Source organism: Corvus moneduloides, chromosome 4, assembly GCF_009650955.1.
Source record: "Corvus moneduloides isolate bCorMon1 chromosome 4, bCorMon1.pri, whole genome shotgun sequence".
Classification (NCBI taxonomy): domain Eukaryota; kingdom Metazoa; phylum Chordata; class Aves; order Passeriformes; family Corvidae; genus Corvus; species Corvus moneduloides.
The window spans coordinates 1,833,814-1,854,130 of NC_045479.1; the positions used below are offsets into that span (position 1 = coordinate 1,833,814).

General features: G+C 39.8%; 1 protein-coding gene and 1 long non-coding RNA gene across 5 annotated transcripts in view; one reads left to right on the plus strand and one right to left on the minus strand.

Annotated features, from left to right (window-relative positions):
* The window catches only part of LOC116443269, a 33,690-nt gene extending 18,222 nt beyond the window's left edge, over positions 1–15,468 (plus strand). Inside the window, exon 2 of the long non-coding RNA XR_004239797.1 lies at positions 15,059–15,468. This is a non-coding gene — a long non-coding RNA (uncharacterized LOC116443269). The remainder of the gene's footprint in view (positions 1–15,058) is intronic.
* Positions 1–20,317, minus strand: part of PDE3A (phosphodiesterase 3A) — a 224,560-nt gene that overhangs the window by 11,730 nt on the left and 192,513 nt on the right. For all 4 annotated transcript variants that reach the window (XM_032107315.1, XM_032107313.1, XM_032107312.1 and 1 more), the window contains 9 exons: positions 18,316–18,401; positions 17,706–17,875; positions 16,642–16,779; positions 11,234–11,345; positions 9,892–10,005; positions 8,311–8,510; positions 6,725–6,928; positions 5,068–5,223; positions 1,415–1,655 (listed from right to left, as the gene is read on the minus strand). In XM_032107315.1, the coding sequence (XP_031963206.1) occupies positions 1,415–1,655; positions 5,068–5,223; positions 6,725–6,928; positions 8,311–8,510; positions 9,892–10,005; positions 11,234–11,345; positions 16,642–16,779; positions 17,706–17,875; positions 18,316–18,401 (1,421 nt within the window). The remainder of the gene's footprint in view (positions 1–1,414; positions 1,656–5,067; positions 5,224–6,724; positions 6,929–8,310; positions 8,511–9,891; positions 10,006–11,233; positions 11,346–16,641; positions 16,780–17,705; positions 17,876–18,315; positions 18,402–20,317) is intronic.

The window sequence follows — 20,317 nt, forward strand, 5'->3', positions numbered from 1 at the left end:
AGATACAAGATGAAAGGAAACAAAGGATTTCAGATTAAGGTTAGACACTCCATGGATATATGAGAACATCCTTCATCTTTTTTTTCATCTTTTAATACGGCAGTATCAGTTTCAGGCTTTGGGGTCTGTGTGAATTACCAATTGCATACACTTCCTCCTAGCAGGCACTTCCATAAAGGCCACTCTGCCACAAACACGTGGCTCTGCCTATTACAGAACTGACAGATCATGAGGTGCTAAATTAAGCCATGTGTGTTATATTGATGTTTACTGTTCTCTACAAGATTTTTTGTGCATGTGAACGTGCTAAACTTAAAATGTGTGTGTGTGTGTGTGTGAACAACAGGAACACCAACAATGATTTCTTAAATACCAACTGTTTACCTCGGGATCTTATTAGAGGTAAAAGGTTAATTCTGCACATCAGGAGACAGATTTTAGTTTCAATCCATATGTGACTTACTGCACTCATCAAATCTTTCTCAGCTTTCCCAACAGAAAACAGGGATGATACCCAGGTAGGGCATGAGCGTGTGGGAAAGAACAGAAAAACTGAGGCTGTTGAGGGGAAAAGCTGTATATTGGCATTTCATGAGTGCACTTAAGGGTGGTGTTTCCTGAAAGTTCTAGATGTAGGAGAGAGAGAGAGGGAGAAAGAACATGAAAGGAAGAAAAAGGTAAAACATGCAGGATTAAACCGCTAAAAGAAAGAAGTCTACAGCTGCAGTATTTTCTCTTAAAAATCACTTCCCACAAGTGCCTGAAAACTCCTTTCAAGGTAAAAAGCTTTAATCTCAGTACAGCAAATATTAGCAATGTTGCCTTTCTAGAGAAGAGGCAGGAGAATATGAGCTTTAGTTACTGATCAGCCAAGTGATGCAGCCCCAGCACACAACACAGCAATGCTCAGTGCCAATTCTCTTCCCACTCTTCTCCACATTTCCTTGAAGAGATTTGCATTAAAATGATTCCATAGTTAAAAACTCTGTTACTGCATCAGCATTTCAGACCCTTATTCTATTATTCCTGTACATCATACTAACTCGTGGAAATGATGAGTGTTTTCCTTGGAAAATCTTCTCCCAGACTTCCTTTTTTCAACTGAAATTCTTGCAGTCTATTAACACCAGTCCTGAAAGAGTCTAGAAAGCCCTCATGCACAGACAGGTGACCCACTACCAGAAACCTCAACTAAGGTAGAAATAAGTGGTAGATATGAACCACATTGGTCCTGAAACCATGGAGCATCTCCATTAACAATGTAAGTGGCTACAGCTTCACCAAGGACAGCACTGACTCACTGTCCCTCTGGAGGAGGCCCATGTTGAACCTGGCCAGCTCACAGCCTCAGCTTAGTGTTTTGGTCACAACATGGAACTTGTTTCGTTGGAAAATGTAAGTGTCAACAACTTACTGGATTCGGCATTTTCACAAGTTTCCATTTCTGCTGTTTCTTCCTCTTCTTGCTCATCAGTGTCTCCTGATTCATCACTATCTTCTATCCATTTTCCTGGCATCAGCCCCGCTGAGTCATAGGAGTTACACAGTGGTCCCACGATGTGAGTGATGAAGGACTCCTGGAGGTGTGCCAGCTGAGGAGCAGAGCGGTCCATGAAAGGGCTGATTGGCAGCCCCAGGCTGGCCTCTTCATCACCCTGGAGATGAAAAATAGCCGTAATTTCTCTGAACGAAATGAACCAAAACTATGTCACAAAAAGGGTGTAAAGCACATCCAACCAATTAAAAATGCTGAAAGAACAAGAAGCAAAGGCCAATGGCACTTCCAGCATGGCACTGCTACAGTGCCATCGTGTCAAATGGGCAAAGTTACAGCTCTTTTCTTGTAGGAGCTGATACCAACCCACTACTGATAACATGAATTTAACAAGGATGTTAATGACTCTGCAGAATGATTCCCCTAGCCCTTGTCCTGAACTTTACACTGTGTGAAAACTTGAAAATTATTATTTCATTTCTTTATTTACATTATTTTAAAAAAATCCCTTCTGATTGTGTGATTGCTAGCTCACACCAACCTTGTTTACCGGGAACAAGACAACTTCAATAAGACAACTTCTACAAGACAGGGCTATCTCACCAAACTAGTGTTCTTAATGATTTTGTCCTTATTAAAAGTAACCTGGAAATGTCCTCTTGGCTTTGGGTCATAAATATTTGTTTCCTGCGACTATTAGAATTATCCCAATGAAAGCAGGCTTTGCTCACAAGCAGTAAATCTTTCCCATGAAGCTTTTTCTTAGCTTTTTTTGGGGGGAGAGGGAGGTATAAGAAGAGTTTTTTCTCTCTCCTCTCGTGATGTAAAATAAAGTAAAACTTCATTGCAGAACCAAATCTGATATACTCAATTTCCTATCACAGCAAGGCTTCTGGTGATATCAGTGCACTTTCAGCTGAGCAGACATTACAAGATGCCATCTCCCCCCAAAAAATATCTAACCTCCCTAACAAGCCTGATATATAAATTAATGCTTTTAATACAATACAGAGTTCTACATTTAAGGATATAGATTAGAATTTGGAGATACATTTTCAGTTTCCATTATATTATACATTGCTCATATATATCTCCTTGTAATGTAAATTTTTCAGAAGTAATGGTCTTCATATCTGACCTGTCTGTATCTGTGTTCGGTGAAGGCCAAAAAATGAGAGCTAAATTTTGGAGCACGTACAGCAAATATCTCATTTCCTTATGTTTTCTTCGTTACTTTTACAATAACCAACCCTGAAATGTTATGTTCAATCATTAAAAACAAAATATTTGTGTTGACAAAACACTGAAACATGCCATCCATTCTTGAAATAGCAAGCAAATTAAGAAGAGGTGACAGCTTGCTCTTCTTTACAGAAACATATCTGAGATTTCCTGGTTGTGAGCTGGGAAAAATGCTGACTGTTGAAATGTTTACAAATTCTTTTTTGTTGTTCTGTTAAAACATGATTTGTTATGTGAAACATCTTGCAGTGTGTTTTTTTTTATTCTAATATGTCTAACCTGTCTTCAAATAATTATGCTGGGCATGTGAAGAGAAAGAAACATCCTGCAACAATATGACACAGGATTCTGAATATTTCTATACAACACATTTTTACTAAGTAGTGTTTATTTATGTGAAATTCTTCAAAGGAATTGGGTTTTATTGTAACAAAGATATTTCATGATTTTCACAGCAGAGTGAAAATATGTGTGCTTTTTGATAATACTTCCTGGAAAATTCAAACTTCCCATAAAATTCTCCTTTTTAAAAATGAAAATATGAAGACTCTTTCAGTTGCAGAAAAAAATCTAACACTCAAAAGCACGGTGAACACGGTTTAATATACCTCTTGTAGCATATTACATTAAAGAAAACCAGATTTTATTATAGGTAAAATAAATTGAGAATCTGGCTTATCCTGCTTAAAGTCAAAAGTAAGTCCAAGAAAGAAAATGTTCTCTGTTTTGAATCCAATTTCTGGATGATGGAAAAAAACACAGATTCATACTGTGGAATAGATAACACAATATCTTCCCATATCTGTATTCTCACAAGCTTGCTTCACTGTCCAACACTGCGATGATACTAATGTATCGGGGCACTTCCCTCTGATGTAACTTATATTGGAACAAAGGAAAGTCATATAGCACATCTGATTTAACAGCCTTTGTCTGCCTGCACCAGTCATCCACATAAGCTATGATCATCACCAGAATTGTGAAGCACAGTTTGTTGGGACAGTTGTAATGAAGAAAATTTCCTGAACGAAAATTTGAGACATGAAGGTTGTTTTGGGACACACTTTCTTTGTTTAAGAAAAAAAATGAAAACAAAAATTGAATAATAATATAATATTCATAATATATGTAAGGTTCATTGTACTTTCTTTTTCTTGGGAGATTTAAAAGAAATTAAGAAGCTTCAGGTCAATGTTCGAGTTTTGTTCCTTTTCCTGTCTCCTTACATCCTCCAGAAGTCAGCAGCAAATCCTGGTTGGGGTTTTTTTTTTTCCAAACTGTAAGTGCAGTAAATTTAAGGAAAATTGAAAAGGTTTTAAAAGGGATTAGTCTGTGACTCCAAGTTACTGCACAGCCTCCTTGAGAAGTCTGTGGGTTGTCTGGTTCAGTGATTTAGCCTGCTTGCTTCATCTGGAAAAGACAGGATGTGGAGTTTAATCTGACCAAAACATTCAAAATGTTCCCACTCAGGAAACAGAGGAATAGTGTGGGAACAGCCCTGACCCTTGCACTCAGCAGGGCTAAATAGGTTATAATGAGAAAAGGTTCAGTTAAGGGCTCCCTTACACCTAGAAAGAGAGGACCAGTGCCTGGCTGTATTCTCAGGTCTTTGTAAATCAATCTGTGGCTCTCCCCCTTCCTTGTGCCACCAGCATGGCCTTGCATAATTAGTGCAGTTGTACTGACAAACCTCTGAGAGCGGGAAGTGTTGTCTTCAAAAATAAAGTATGGGTCAGGATCAATGTGTAGGGAGCAGATGTGGTTGGCTTGTGATGAGCTGAAAGCCAGTGTTACAGTCCTGCTCAGCACATAGAGGTTCTGCTTGTGTGAACAGAGATGTGGCCTGCAGGGAAGCTAGAATAATCCCACTGCTCTGTTTAGATCATCTGAACAAGGATGTTGTGTCCACTTTTGGAGACTACATGCCAATAAAAGTGTGAGACTGCAGAGGAGAGCCATGAGAACCATCTGATGTCTTGAAAGAACACAGAAGGAAGGATGAAAACACGGTTTGCATTAAAGAAAAGTGAAATGACAGCCATGATGACTGACAACAGGGGGAAAAGAATCCAGGAAAGGAACATTGTTCACCATGCCAGTGCTTGTCCATAGTGCCGGAACTGAACAGTTCAGCCTGTAGAAACACCATCATCAGAGGTCTCTGAGGACACATCAGAAACCTCAGTGACAAACGGACTTTCACTGGTCCAGCAAAAGAATGGATTAATGCAACTCTAGCCAACCTCTTCACTCCCATTCTCTCCCATCACCAGCTGTATCATGCTGCAGGACTGTTTAACACCAGCCATGCAACTTTGGAATGCATTTACCTGTTCATAAAACTCATTGACGATGCCTTCTGTCCACTGCAGATGCAAGTCTTTGCATTTTGCAGGCCCATTGATGTCAGCCAGCTTGATGCACATCTGACAAACCAGCAAGCGGTCGTTCTCATTGGTCCAGTCAATTCCAACATCATCGTTCACCTAGGAGACAGGAGAAAGAGACCATTACAGTAATCCTGGGCAAAAAGATGCACCCACAAAGGAAGTTCTGACCTGGGATACCGTACAATATATTTAGCTATTTAATAAAATCACTAGCATAAGGAGGTGAGCTAACCCCAGGCTGGAATTAACAATATGGAAAAAGAAAAGTAAATGAAAACCAAAGAACATTGAGATGAATAATGAGAAATCAATATTTAGCACATTATGCACCTGTTTAAAGCACTTACTAGGAAAACAAACAAATGCAATGTTTCCATGACATTTTTCAGGAAGTAAATACCTACTGGTGTATAAATATAGATTACCATAAACTACCATGCTGGTTTGATTGCAGTGTGAAGATGTGTGTAATGAGCTTATTTCCCTGTTTGATCTAAGTTGAAACTATTTCCACCCTTTTTCCTTTTCTCTATTTTTCCCATACCTCTCACAAGAAAAAGTGATACATATTACCAACTGCTCTAAAATAAAAGCAGAAAGATTAAGGTTGGAAGGGACATGACTAGCAGGGATGCAGAAGGATCTCAGACTTTTATGGACCTACAGATCAGTTTTCTGCCTACCCTGGACCATATTTAGGGCCTTTCTTTGCAGATTCTTAAAGCCTAACAAAGAGAGATGTTACGGGGAAATGGAAAACAAAACCAGTCGTACATCTGGAGGCTTCAAAGTGTCAGCGTACAGATCCATCCTAAGCAGTACCACAGGAAAACCTTTTATCTGTGTCACCAAAACAGCTAGGAGGTCCTAGATATGAAACACACTGTTCTTGGGGGTTTGTCACAAGGAACAAGAAAGCAGTACTAGTTCCAAAGGCAGGTAACCAGTTAACATGCCAACAGCTTTGATGGGTGATGGAGTTTATTAAAATATCTGAATAGGAGGTGAATTCCAATAAGTTAGGTTGAAACTGTAAAAAGGTTTTAAGAAAGGTTTCTCAGGGTTGTGATTTTATGCTCGCTGAATGGAGCATGCAGGAAAGATCTTTAGTGATCTTTCTCTGGAAAGAGAAAGGAAAGGAAGACCATGCTTTCACTGCATTTGGAGTTAGAATGTCAAAATTGTTGTGATTTCTGTGCTTTGATAATACAACAGTGTCACTAAATCAGTGAAAATTCACTTACAGTAGCCATTATGGAAACTTAGTAATAACATCTTTGATTTTTCCCCTCCAAGTGCTTTGCTAATAGGTCTAAAGTGCCAGCGAACCAGAAAGCAATGCTGAAAAGTAGAATATAAAAATAGTCCGTAATATTTTTAGCCTTAAACCACCTTCTGAAAAGAGTGAATATGTACAAGAAGAGAAGCTGTGCCTCTAACTTTAAATGAGTAAAACCCAACGGAAAGGCCAGATTATTATTCAACATTCTACAGCAGCCAAAAGGACATTCAGAGGAAATAGAAACCCTTTTTGTTGGATGCCACCGAGGCCCACAATCTTTTCTGACCATCCCCCAGAAACCCAAACTAATCTCACCTTGGCGTTGAATTTGGCAACAAAATCAAAGTGTTTCTTCAGGTCAGTAGCCAAAATCGCCTCAATGACGAGGAAACGGAAATGCTTGAACTCCACGTGGTCCAGATTGACCAGGAAGTTGTACTCTGGCCTGGACATGAAGAGGTTCCAGGCAGCAGCAGCGTGGTGGTTCTCCAGCACGGAGCGGTCGTTGTACAGCACTGCCTGCGGAAGCAACGCGGGCAGGGGGACGCTGAGGAACATCTTAGCAAAATCACAGCAACGGATTATTCTGTTTCAGGCCAAGGTTAATGGCTAATAGAACACAGGTGTGTGCTTCCCTGATTCTCAGAATTACCCTCATTTAATGGATTACTGTCTTTGGTAATTGCACCAGGCAACTGTGTCCATGTAGGCCTGATTCCAAATGCAGAAACAAGTCAAATTCCAGTTTCCAGCCTGAAAACACATACTCAGCCTGACAGATAGCGCAATGCTAAAATCCAAAATTGGTGAAATCTTTACCAATATAGGATTCGTAACTCTCATAGTCACGGTAATTCCATTAAGAAAATAACAAGAAAATTATTTTTTCCTACTACTTTATTTTCAAACTAGAGGCAATACATAAAGGCTAATCATCTAACTTCTTTTTCTGAGTTTTAAAACCACAGAGCTACAGCACTTGTTTCTTACAATTAGATTTAAAGATAGTACATATCTTCTCCCAGTCTATTTACCTGGCCAGAGTATCAAAGTTCTTCATCACAGAAATGCATTACAAGGATGAGAAGTATTACTATCAATTTATAGACACATACTGACACCAGAGCGAGTTCAGGTGACTTGCTCTTGGTGACAGAGGAAGTTTGGTTGCAAGCTGGGGAGTAAATTTCTGCATCCCTACCCGACTTGCCACCATTAATATATCTTTTTTTATTTCCTAATCCATAGAAGTATTTTCTAGCACAGTGTGCTGAAGCCAGGTGGGTCAGCTATGTAAAGTAAGGAAAGATGATCACATAATTAAGCCAATAAAGAGTAACTCAGAATTGCTGCATTCAACTCTCAGGACTGGCAGCAACTTCTGTGTAACTTTAGGCAAGCCTCAATTCTACATTTATAAAACTGAGATTATTTTCCACTCCCTGCCTCCAAATACTTTCATAAAAAGACTGCAGCTGCTCATGCTCTATAGAAACAACATAAAATATGTTATGATCATGCACAATTAACTTGCAAAGCACAGTCAACTACACAAGTGGGTTTTTTTATTTTATTTTAATCTTTCTACGCCTTATTTGGTAGAATAATTCTTCCATTCTTTCACAGTTACAAATCCTCTACCAGTCAGCAGAGCTTTAGCTTCTCCTTCACTGACACAGTTTATCAGTACCTTTTTCTTAATAGCTCTGCAAACTGAGAGTGTATAGGAGGACTCTCACCAGCAATCCCCAAGTGAAGTGATTATTTCTGTCACTTTGATAAGTTGTTTCAAAATATTTGGCAGACTTGTGCTTAATGGAAGCCACAGGCACCACTAGCAAGGAAAAGCTGTCATCAAGACCTTCCAAACTGCACAGCAACACTGCCTGAGATTTATTTACCTGAGGAGCACTCGTTGCTACCAAGAAGGCATTGGTCCTTCCTGGGTGATCATAATCATGCATGGCTGCAGCTACATAAAGAGCCATCAGCTCCAGGGCAGGGATGTTGCCAGCCAGGCATCCATAGCTGTCATCTGTAGGTGTGTATGTCTTCGAAAACACATAACCCATGTGGCCATGAGTGATTCCACTGTCAGAATCTGAGCAGAAATAAATAAATGAAAACAGTAAAAAAATCCAATGACATTTTTTCATTGGCCTACTGTAACAGAAGCAACAAAGAGGGAGAGAGGGAGCAAATTTACAATACACAACAGAAGAGTAAATGCAGCCTGACCTCAATGCTTTCTGTGCCTATGATCCAGTACAATAAGGCAAACAATTGGAAAGGAACAAATCCTGATCCCACCTGGGGATCTTCCCGACATCCAGCAAAACCTATTTTCAAACTAAGTAAGTTACAAGCAGTAAGACATGGATTCACAGCCATGCCGGAGCTTTGTGAGGGAACTTGATCTTCCCACTCCTTCCTCTAATTTCTTTCATCATGTAGACAAGTCTATGAGACACTGATAGTCCTTAAAGCAATGGACTAGAATTTATTAATTACATTGCAGTGCATTTTTTCCAATATGAACATCTAGACTTTTAATCTTTGCTGATAATCCTCTTACCATCCTCTTTTTGAAGCATCTCAAGCATACCTGTCAGAGACACATACTGAGATGCTTTGCTAATTTAATCTGAATGACCTTGAATGGATCTTGCATGCAGCTGAACAATGTTTTCCAAATAAAAAACATCAAAAAACCTCAAAACTCAACCCCCTCTCATTCCACCTCACCTACAAAGCCACCAAAATCCCTTTCTAATAAATGTTTCCAGGAATAAAACCATTTAACACCAAAAAAAAAAAAAATTGAGCAAACTCCTGCTTTTCCAGCAACTCTCTGAGAACTCCCACAAAACACAGACAGGTCCTCTAGTTGCCACAGCTGAACATGGAGAAGTTAATACAAAAATGCAAGAAGAACAGCTTCCTGTAATGAGCAATCATAAAACAGAAGGAGAGTGAAGTCTTGTAGAGCAGTTGCCAGATAGTTACAAGTCTCTTTCTTTGGAGACAGAGAGGAAAAGCAAAGAACACTTCATGACAGCCAAGCAGTGGCAAGTGCACAGCACTACCTGCAACGCCCCAGAAATTTTAGAATATCAAAACAATGAAGGGTTTAAGGATTTAAGTCTATGCTGCTTCTGGTGCAGCATTGAAAAGCACTATTAATGTGATTTTCCTAGGAAAAAACCTATTGCAAAAATCAAATGGTAACAAAGATCTGTCATTATAGGCGACCATGAAGGCTTGCATTCACACATCATTAAATGTTAAGTATTGGGTTTTGGAGGAACAATTCCATTCCCTTCAAAGTCACACAAAGACACCTGAACACCCTCAGCGTCCACAGTGTTACTGAACTACAACACTGTGTTACAGATTGCAACAAGTTCTGCATGCAATCCTCAACTGCTGGTTTACACCAAATTTCATGAGAGAAAATTTAAGAATACAACATTAAAATATACCTGAATCACTTGCTGACCCGTGGTCATTAATCACAGTTGGGAGTCCTGGGATGGGCTGAGTTGTAAGGTACCACACGGCGTGTAGGACATCAGTGGCATGGATTCGGTTGTGATCTGTGATGGAAAGAAAACCACCCAGCTATAAAACATCAGGCTATTTCTGACAGAGGGATATCAGCACCATCTAGTGGGTACTGTGTGGCAGTCAATCCAGCAGAGACAAAACCAACATTACCACGAGCATCAGGGTTGTTTTTACCTTTTCCACAGAAATAATAAAAAAGATAAATTGATTTTGTTCTAGACAAGATATTCCTCTTTCCTAAAACAAAACACACAAGAAAAAAAACAAGGAAATACAGTGCTAGCTTCACAAAAATCCCAGAGACTCTATGAATAGTTAAATGTTTTAAACAGAAAGGAATGGCTTCAGCAGAACAGGCTGTGGGACTTCCATCTCTAACCTCCTCAGGCTGCAATCTGCTGCTTTAGATCCCCGATCCAGGTCAAACACAAGAAAAGGACTGAAACTGTGTCTCTTACTTTCCCAGAACAGGGTCCAGACCACCTGGCTGAAGGCATTTTGAGGTAGTTTTCCTTAGATCCTTCCCACTGTAGCTGCTCCAACTGGTATTTATTTTTTTGACAGAGAGACTATATGACTTTTTATATATAATGTCTCCTACATTTTTCTGGGAGTGTAAAGAAAACATGTTCCTCAGTGCTGGGTTTATCTGCCAGCTAAAGGGGGTAATAACTCTTTCCTCTTGGGAAAACAAGAGTCTTTTGCAGCTGAAGCAGTTTGATAAATTGGATTTGAATACTTTGGGTATGACTGAAAAAAGGTTTTTCAGTGAACAAATGCTTCCCACTGAAAAATATCAGCCAAGCTGTAGTTACAGAACAGGGTTCACTCATGTATTTGGCATATTTTTTCTGCTTATAAAGCTCATCTCCTTTGGTAGCACAGCATTGGTACTGTGTAAAAGTCCAAGTTGCCTTTAGGGGATTAAATGTTTCAAGAACCTCCAGCTGGGGCACTGGGGTTTTTATGCACTTGCATTATCAGAAACAGTCTTTACTTATAATAGCTTTATATGATTTCTGGCTTGTGCAGATTTTGCCATGAATTATGAAACAATGTGAAACATAAAACACAAAGGAAAAAGCTGGGAGGCTGTGGTTCAGCACCAGCCTCTGCCTAGCCATCCATTTGGTCATGATGTACTAGAAGAAAAAAGTAGCTGTTATAATGTGAGAAGAAAGGCTTCAACACACAAGCATGTGGAAAATGCCCAAAACTTTAAGGAAGCATCATTATCTGCCAGGAATTTTTACTTACAAGGTATCTCTCGGTATCCACACTCCAAGGCATGAAAGTAGTTCATAAATTCCCTCACTGGTATTTTAAAGGTTTCAAACAGCCCCATGTCTTCAAAAAGCCTGTATGATACCTGAAAGAAAAAAACAATAAAAAACGATGCTGCTAAGTAGATGAGAAAAGCTCTGAAAATTAGATATAAAACTCCTTAGGTCGAATTACCCCATGAAAATCTGCTTTCCTGGTAGTATTTTCTCAAATTCATCTGATCCAGCTGTAGCTGCAGCTATTTGCATTTCTAGAGGGATATGGCTACGCAGTCAAGATATTAGTGCCTAACAGTCCTCCTCATTCCCTCATTACAACCCTCCAGATGTTGTTCTCTTCCTTTCAGGCATATGGATCCCTCAAATTTTGCAAACACCTCAGAAACCTAAATACGTAAAGGTGTTCAGAGGTCCTCGGTGCCTTTGGAAAAAATTCTCTACAAACTTATCTCAGAAACATCATCAAGTTAAATCAATTCCCAGAAATGGAAGAGCAAGCAAAGGGCTGACAGAAAGGGGAACCATGTGGATCCTATGCATTGTGTCCTTGCTTTCTCTCCAATTTTGGAAGTGAAATAATAAAAATGACTTCAACAGGATATAAGAGGCAGAAAATAGCTTAGGAAGCAGAGCTGCTCTAAGTGTTCCTGCACTGTAACCACCCAGGAGAGGACGTATTGGGAAGGAGAATGTGACGGATGAGTGAGGAGGTGTTCTGGAAAGATGAATGCTTAGAAATATAGACAGCAGCTGACGCAAAATGGGCACTTCGGAAGACAAGTTTATCTTGACAGACAAAACAATGGGACACAGTAAAATCACTGCCTGATGTTTTCACTTCTTTCACAAATTGGACCCTAAAGCCTTGCAGACTCTATTTATTTACTGCTGCTAGGCTAAATTCTGTCCTTTTGATGCCATCTGCCTGGTAATGACCTGCCTAGAACTAAGCAACTTGAAGCACATTTGGACTGATGAGTGCTACATGGCAAGAAATGGTTACAAATTACACTTTGTGTTTTACACCTGAATGTAAATCAAGCATCTATCCACACCTGTTTTTTATTGTATATTTTGTATATAAAGTGGGACCTGTGAGCTGCACCTGAAGTTTAATGAACATCAGCTCCAAATGTCCTGCCACTGTGGATTTTTACAGTAAGAATAACAAAAATGATATGAATTTGCAGCATTAATGATCCTCCTCCTGCCTCCCCTCATGGTCATTCCCTACCAGGAAAAACCTGCCTGTGAACTAATTCTGGCAAAACATTACAACAGGCAGTGATGGTGCAGAGACAGGTTGAGTGTGGTGTCTGACCCCATCCAGGATGACCCTCTAGTGACCAATATCTGACAGTGGGAGTTCTGCTGGTGGCCCCAGCTCTTACTTCTGTTCCTACCATAACTGAACTACTGAACTATTGTGCTCTGGAAGACAAGAACTCAGAATAAAAGGTAGGGCCCGTAAAAAGTACCCTTCATTACTCTCTGAAAACCCCATGGGATGCCCCTGTATTGAGGCAGAGTGAGTAGAGTGACCTTATGCATAATTTGGATTAGACATAGAACCCTTTTCATCTCCCTAGAATCATGGTTTTAACTGTATCAGCTGAGATCCAGTATTTCACCTAGAGAGATGAGGATTCTTACATTCTAGTTTTAGGTCAGTGAAATGTAAGCCACTTATTTCCAGAAAAACATCTCTGTATAAAAAGAGGAATCATAATAAAATAATATTCTGCAGGACCAAATCTTACTGGTCTACACTAGCAGCACTGGAAAGGTATCTTAAATAAAGCATGTCATAAAAGCATGTTTTTCCTCCCCTTGGATTTTGGGGGGTGGGAAATCCCATAGTTGAAAAGAAGCAAAGTTGACTGTGATGTGTAGGCATGACAGCTTTTCCCTCTGACTTGGAGTAAAATGGCATTATTCTCTGTGGTCATTAGAAAGCATAAGTAGCCAAGCACATACTTTGGCCATTTTCTTTCTTTTCTTTCTCTCTCTCTCTCTTTCTTTCTTTTTCTTTCTTTCTTCTCTTTCTTTCTGTTCTCTCTTTCTCTCTCCTTTCTTTCTCTTTCTTTCTTTTCTTTCTCTCTCTTTCTCTCTCAGCAAATAGGGAGGAAGCAGGTGTAAAGGCAGGTCAGAAAGATGAAAAACAGGCACTGATGTCTTCCCCAAAGTCAACCAGCCAAATTCTTTCATTTAAAAAAAACCCCAAAAACAACAACTGTGCAGCTTTTTTTATTCCTTGCTCTTGATTAAACATTTTAATGTGCTTCTTCTGTCTTTCAAAATACTTTCTTCCCAACCCACATGCTGTTTCAGGAGCTCCCTGGGAGTTGGAATCCCGTGGGCTGAGCACTTGCAGCTGAGGTGTGGCCCTTGCTGCCAGGGTCAAGCCCAGCGACACTCTGGTGGCTGCCAGGTGCTTGGCAGAGCGTGCTCCAGCTCCTCCAGCCTCCCTTTCCTGCCTATCTCTCATGATGGCTAATGCTTGAATGAATCATATATAACTCAGAGACTTCTAGTGGCACTGCCTGACGAAGGACAAGCACTTCTGCATGATTCCTAATGGAAGCTGTTTTGCAATTGGGCATTGTTATTCAGATGTAGTTCCTCTCCTGGGTGTTGCAGGCACACAGGAATGGCTCTCCATGGTGGACATGTGCAAGGCTTAGATTAGCAGCTCCCTTCTCAGTGTTTGCAGGCAACCCTCTAGCACTCCTTTTTATGTCTTGTGTATTTGCTTTCTTCAGATACGTGTTTCTTTGAAATTGCTGGCACCCAGGCTCTGGCTCTGACAAACTCCTCCCAAGGCGGGTGTGATGATCCCAGGAATATCCCATCCCCCACGTGTGGTGATGAGAGGACCAAACAATCCTCTTGTCATCATGCAGGGACCAACTCAGAGGCCCTGCAGTGATGCCACCCTGCCTCCGACACTGCTCCTGTACTGCCAGCATAGGAGCACCTCCATTTCTCTCTATGGGCCCAGTAATAAAAGCTAAACTACAGGTTTTAGTCTTATAGGAGCTGCCAGAAAAATGTTAAGTGTGGCTGAAGATATTATTGAACTTTATGGCCTGTTATGAAGCAACAGCTCAGTTCTGAGAGCTTGGCTCTTCGTTTCTGAAATGAGACTGAATTGCATGTTCCTCTCTAAACGCTATCATGCTTATTTGCCACATTTACTGTGCTTGCCACTCTAGTTTGCACAGATGCTTTCATGGCTCCTGACTGGTTTGGGGTCTTTTTACATGTCTAAATCAATTTAACATTCCACAAAGAAGGAACAGACATCTCAAGCAGCGTCAAAGATGCTAAGCCAGCATTTGCTTTCTAAACTGAATGCTTCCCTAGAGGCATGTGTCAACTTTACTCTGTTCCATCTCATAAATTTAACCTAGCAAGGCAAACATAGTTAATTCAGCTTTTTAATTTACTTTTTTTTTTTTTTGAATGGCTTAGTCCATTTAATAGCAAAATACAGAGAATAAATCATTAGAGCTTTTGCTTTCCTTTGTTAATAATATCCCAGGTTTTAAAAATCAAAGTAGAAAAAAATAGTGCTTTGGCTGGAGAAAAAGATTTATTTATTTTAGTTTCCTGATTTCTGAAAATAGTTTCATTAGCAACATCTGAGTAGGTGGGGGAAATAAGGATCTCTATTTTGTGAACAAGGCTGAACTTGCTACATTCTGCTGTTAGGGAGAGGGAGTTATTACAAACAGCTGTTACAGAAAATGTTGAATTTTCATCACAAATATTAAAGCTTCTCTATTTTATTTCACAGGTCTCCTTTTGTGGAACTGTGAAGTGGATAACATGTTGAGAACCTGTGCAAAAAACACATGTTGGGAAATAGAGTGAGGAGATTTAGTGCAATTTGAAGGAGGCACGGAGGACTCATGTCCAGAGGTACAGAACCCCACGCAGCTTGGTAAAGTGCTTAAAGCCTACAGAGGTACCCATGTCAAACCAGAACAAATTTTGGCTCATCCAAGCCATTGGTTATGCCATTAAAAGTAAGTTTTCCTTATGTTTCATTCATTGTTCTATTGTCATTCCATGTTATGAGCTAATCATACTGCTAATGAGCAGTATGATCTAAAAGAGCATTTCAATCACACACTCCCTGTCTAGTGCAAAAGTGCCTCAATGTGCATCACTGAATTTATCCAATAAATATATCCAATATCCACAGTTTGCCTATTTCTCTAAAATGAACCTAGAGACTTGGCAGGCTGGTCAAAGACAGATGTTGCTTGCCAGCTACAGAACACTAAAAGGCAGACCACAAAATAAATTTGAATTCATGCCATGGTTTTCCTTGCTGACCACCAGATAGTTGAATCTAGCTGAATAATAGGTAACCACCAAAGGACTGTAATTTGATCCAGCATTCTCTGGAGCTTGTTACACTGAAATCTGCCTGACACACTAACCTCTGTGTTTCTGGGGGGGTGATAATTGTACCACATTGTACCAATTAACTTTATCTCTTCTTTCCAGCACTCATCACTACATAATGCCTTGTAAAGTGATACTCGTTCAGTCAGATTCTCTTGGGCTTTTTTCCCTTTCATCCCTAAATAATAATAAAAGTAATTACTTGCTTTTCCTGTTTAATAATCTTCAATACTTTTATAAGAAAAAATGACTAATTTGTCAGTGTGCCAGGAAAAGGGGCATAACAGAGTAAAAAGTTCAGCCAAGAAAGTGATTATGAAAAGTGACACTAATTGTGCTGGGTAGAGACAGGCTGTGTCAGTAACTGAATTAAACCCATAGGAAGGAATAAAAACCTGAGAGCTGAAAGAAAGACTAGTAAGCTCTCCTATCCCAACTCATAGCAAATGAGTCTTCACTATGTAATAATCATATGCATTTTCTCTCAAAGTTCTGATTCTTTAAAAATGAGGGAATATAGCAAGGATTCTTTCTCCCCCCACTTCCTCAGACCTTGCTTTCTTGCCTAGCCTGACTAAAATCTTTAGTATAAAAGAGGACCAAACCTCTGTATATCTTGCATCCACTGAATATATTTACTGTTTAGCTCTCCCATGCTAAACCCCGTGAGAAATTCTTTCCCAAAGAGCTCAGTAAGGGATGGAAGCATCTCAAGAGAATATTGAGAAAAGCAGAGAGAAGAAGGCAATATAGGTGCATGTTTTTTTCTTTCACATTTTTAAATTTAAAAATGAAGACATTCAAAAGTAAGGAATATCATGAGACAGAGTTCATACTGTCAGCTTTGAATTAGGTGTCAGGGATCACAGTTCGTTGGATCATCAGCTTGTAAGGATGATGGCTTTTAACACATCTGTGTCTGAATCTGTCAACATTCAGACACTGCAGACAAGGTACACTTCTTACCTGACTGAGAATCCGACCGCATTTCTTCCCAATTTTTTCCACCAAATCAAAGATTGGGAAGTTCCAATTATTTAGCTGCTCCATCAGGGGATCCAAGTTGTCCATAACCAGAGGCTCAGGAGCCAGTACAGGCTTGTCCTGTGCCAGAAATCAGAATAAAGAGAATTGTTAATTCAGTGAAGCATCTCAAGCAAAAAATTATGCTCTTAAAAACTGAAGTCACATTAGCATCATGTGTAAGTCAGTGGTACTTCACTAGGCTCAGTGTAGATGTCCTCATTTCTAGCAGCCCTGCAGCTACTCACTCTCCTTTGTAATGTGTTTCACTTGAATGGATAGGAAAGTCTGCTTATGAAACAGCAGTGTCTGCACTTAGCACTGAGACTCACTCATTCATTCATTCACTCATGGGAATCATTCATTCATTTCCAAGGGAGTCTGCCTTCATTGTGAAATTCGCTGTGGTACAGAGGGAAAAGCTCTCAGTTTCTGCTTCTGCCTCACGACCCATTCATTACACCCTAACATGGCTAACAGACCTCAGTCCAAGTGAAGACTTGTACTCCTTAACCTGGAACTACCTGTTTTTCAAGGTCTGCAAATAAAAGATGGGTTGTGCCCCTCCTTTCATATTTCTCCCTGTATACTCCCTGGAATTTCATTTTACTTAGAAAGCGGAGATGAGTAAATGCCAGAACATTTCAAGCAAAATGCCTTCTCTCAGCACGTCCAACTCCAACAGATAACAATAAATTTTTCAAGAGCTCCTGCCAACTTCAAATTATTAATTCAGTTGTACAACACGCTGTGGAAAACTTAACTAAACAAAGCTTTCCCTCTGCATCTCAACCAAGCTCACAGCTGAGACAATCATCACTTGTTCACCACAGTGCAAAATTTGTTGTTTAATACACCTAAAATAATACCTTGCAGCACCCTTAGACCAGATTTTTTCTGTGGGGATTTGGGTTTTTGGTTAGTTTGGTTTTTGTTTTGTTTTTGTCTTTCCCCTCCATGTCAGCATACACTCAGCCTGTTGTGCTGGGGCAACTTAGAGGAGCTACCTCAGGTGGTATCAAGGGATGCAGGATGATGGTCTCGGGTGTGTAGGACCTACAGCTGGATCCCTTCCGTGGCTGCTCCTTGGAGCAATCTGTGTCATCATCGTTTTGTACGATGTCGCTGCTGTCGCTGTTGTTGGTCTCATAGTCAGAAGTGGCTTGAGCAGGATCATCTGCAAACACAAATCACAAAGCTTGTGGTGCGAACAGCAAGGACTTAATGGAAGTCTTCCAGTGACCTTCTGAATAATAGCAACAGGATCTCTGACTCATAATACGTATGTGCTGCTTGGCTGGCTCTGAAGTCAGACAATCTGTCCAAGGGCATTAAAGATATACCCAGCAGAGTGTAAAAAATGGCATCAGGGAATGAAGAGAGAAAAAATTTTGAAGACCATTATTTAAGTAAAGGGAGGGAAACAGTATATCCTTTATATTTTAACTCCATAAGAATTCTGTACATGTTGTACATACGAAAAGGGAGGGAGCTTCAAAGATGATTTGTATGGACTCACCTGTGTACGTCCTCCTTTTATGACAGACATGCTCATCTGCCCTTTTAGTGGATGATTACTGAATTTGAGGGAATGAGGTGTTTTTGACAAAGAATTACCTGTTCTGTTCAGGCTGTGTGCAGTAGCATCATTTCTGTTTAGTGTCCCATCACCAGCTTCTATTTGGTTGTAGGGTCTGCCACAGCTGAAATACATCAAGAAACATGCACAGTATAAAGAACCACGTGCCTCAGACAGTCTTGTGTAAAATGATTTCCTGCTGGCAGTGTGAGATTATGTCATACAGTATCAGCCATGGTCCAGGGTACATTCTCCAGACAAAATCACAAGAGAGTGCTGAAGTTTTATTGGATCTCAGGACAAAAATACAAAAAGAACTTGGATTAACTGGCCACCACCATTAAATCTGTGTTTTCAACAGTAAACCTGTATCACGTGGTTTCTTTAAAGGATTTTTTTTATTATTCTCTAAGTATACCAGTACAAAATAAATTCCCTAGTTCTATACTACAGCTGCCCAATAAAGATGAATTAAAATTATGAAAATGCCAGAGTCCCATACAATCTTAGAGAATTCAGTTTGAACACAGTCATAATCTGGCTTCACTGTTCTTGCTTAAAACTTTAATATGTTCCTCTTAAGGAGGAAAATGATATTTTATCATTTCTTCAGTGACACCATACCAAGTACATAAGAACCAAGACAGCAGAGTTTGTTTCATCATTTCCAGAACAGAAACACATTTTGGGAGGGATCACAATATTATGACCTTTTAAAATGACTGGCTCTTCCCTCCCATTAAAAAGCTGTACTCCTTGTGTATAATTCTCTTTAAACCCTAATTAGGACCTGACATTTTAGCATTTTCTCTGGTCTGAGTCAGCATTTTGTGGCATATCTTATATATAACAGTCTTCGCAAAGCAACTATTACAGAATTATTTGGATTGGTCAAACTTTGTACGAGAAACTTTGCACCATTGTAAGTTCAACATATAAAAATGGCTGAAATCCTGTGCCAGCTAGCTTTTGACTGGGTCATCCAAACATATCCTGGAGCTTGGAATGCCCTGCAAACTCAATGAGTTCCTGAAAGACTTTCAAATAAAAACACTAATCTGTATTCAATGACACCTGTAGTGCATAGCGAAGCAAATAAAGTCTTTATCACTCAGGTTGATAAACAAGAGGAAAAAAGGTATTAATTTTCCCCTCTCACATTCCTTATGGTTTCTATAAGGTCAGTGATAGCCTTTGATTGGCTGTAATGCTACAAGGCTTTTGCACCAGTATGAGTGCACCTCTTTATTTTGTGAACACATGCAAACTCACACTGATTTAATGTGTATGGTCCACAAAGCACTGTAGTAAAAAAAAAGATTACCGAGCTGCCCAGTAGAACACTTGAAATCTGCTGTGTGTCGGAGGTAAACATGCCCATGCAGCTTTAACTCAATCCCTTCATGCACAGGCATTATAATACACTCCTTAGCTTCAGGATTGTTTGCTATTTTTTGCACAGGATTTCTGCCTCATCCACTCAGCAGAATTAAAAATGATTACTTATGAATTAGTTTAACAGCCTTTCCTGATATATGCTCTTGCTTAACGTGCTTTTCAAACTGTGCTGTCTTACCACACTTCACTTTGTGAGTAAAAAAAGAACTACAGTAAAACTGCCATCTTGATACCCCTGCCTGATCTGCCTTAAAGGACTGAACCCATCAAGAGTTCATTTTCTCTTTTGTTGTTGTAGGGGTGGGATTAGTTTGTTTGTGGCAGGGGTTTGCTGAGTTGGTATTACTCCTCTACAAGGCAGGTGTTGAGGCAGGGAATTTAGGGATTGCATACCATGAAGACCAGCAATCTACCATGTGAAAGCTCAAACATTCAAAAATTTATCCTTGGTGTTTGTTAATTTAACTCTCACAACTTGTCATAGCCATTTAATTTCTTTGGCATTTGGGATTTTATTTTGTTTTGATTTTGCCTTTCAGCTGTGCCTACATTACATGTGTACATTATTTATGTGTTCAGCTTCTATCTCTGGATTTAGCACCTCTATATACTAATGGCTAGAAATGGGACAGTGCTTATGAT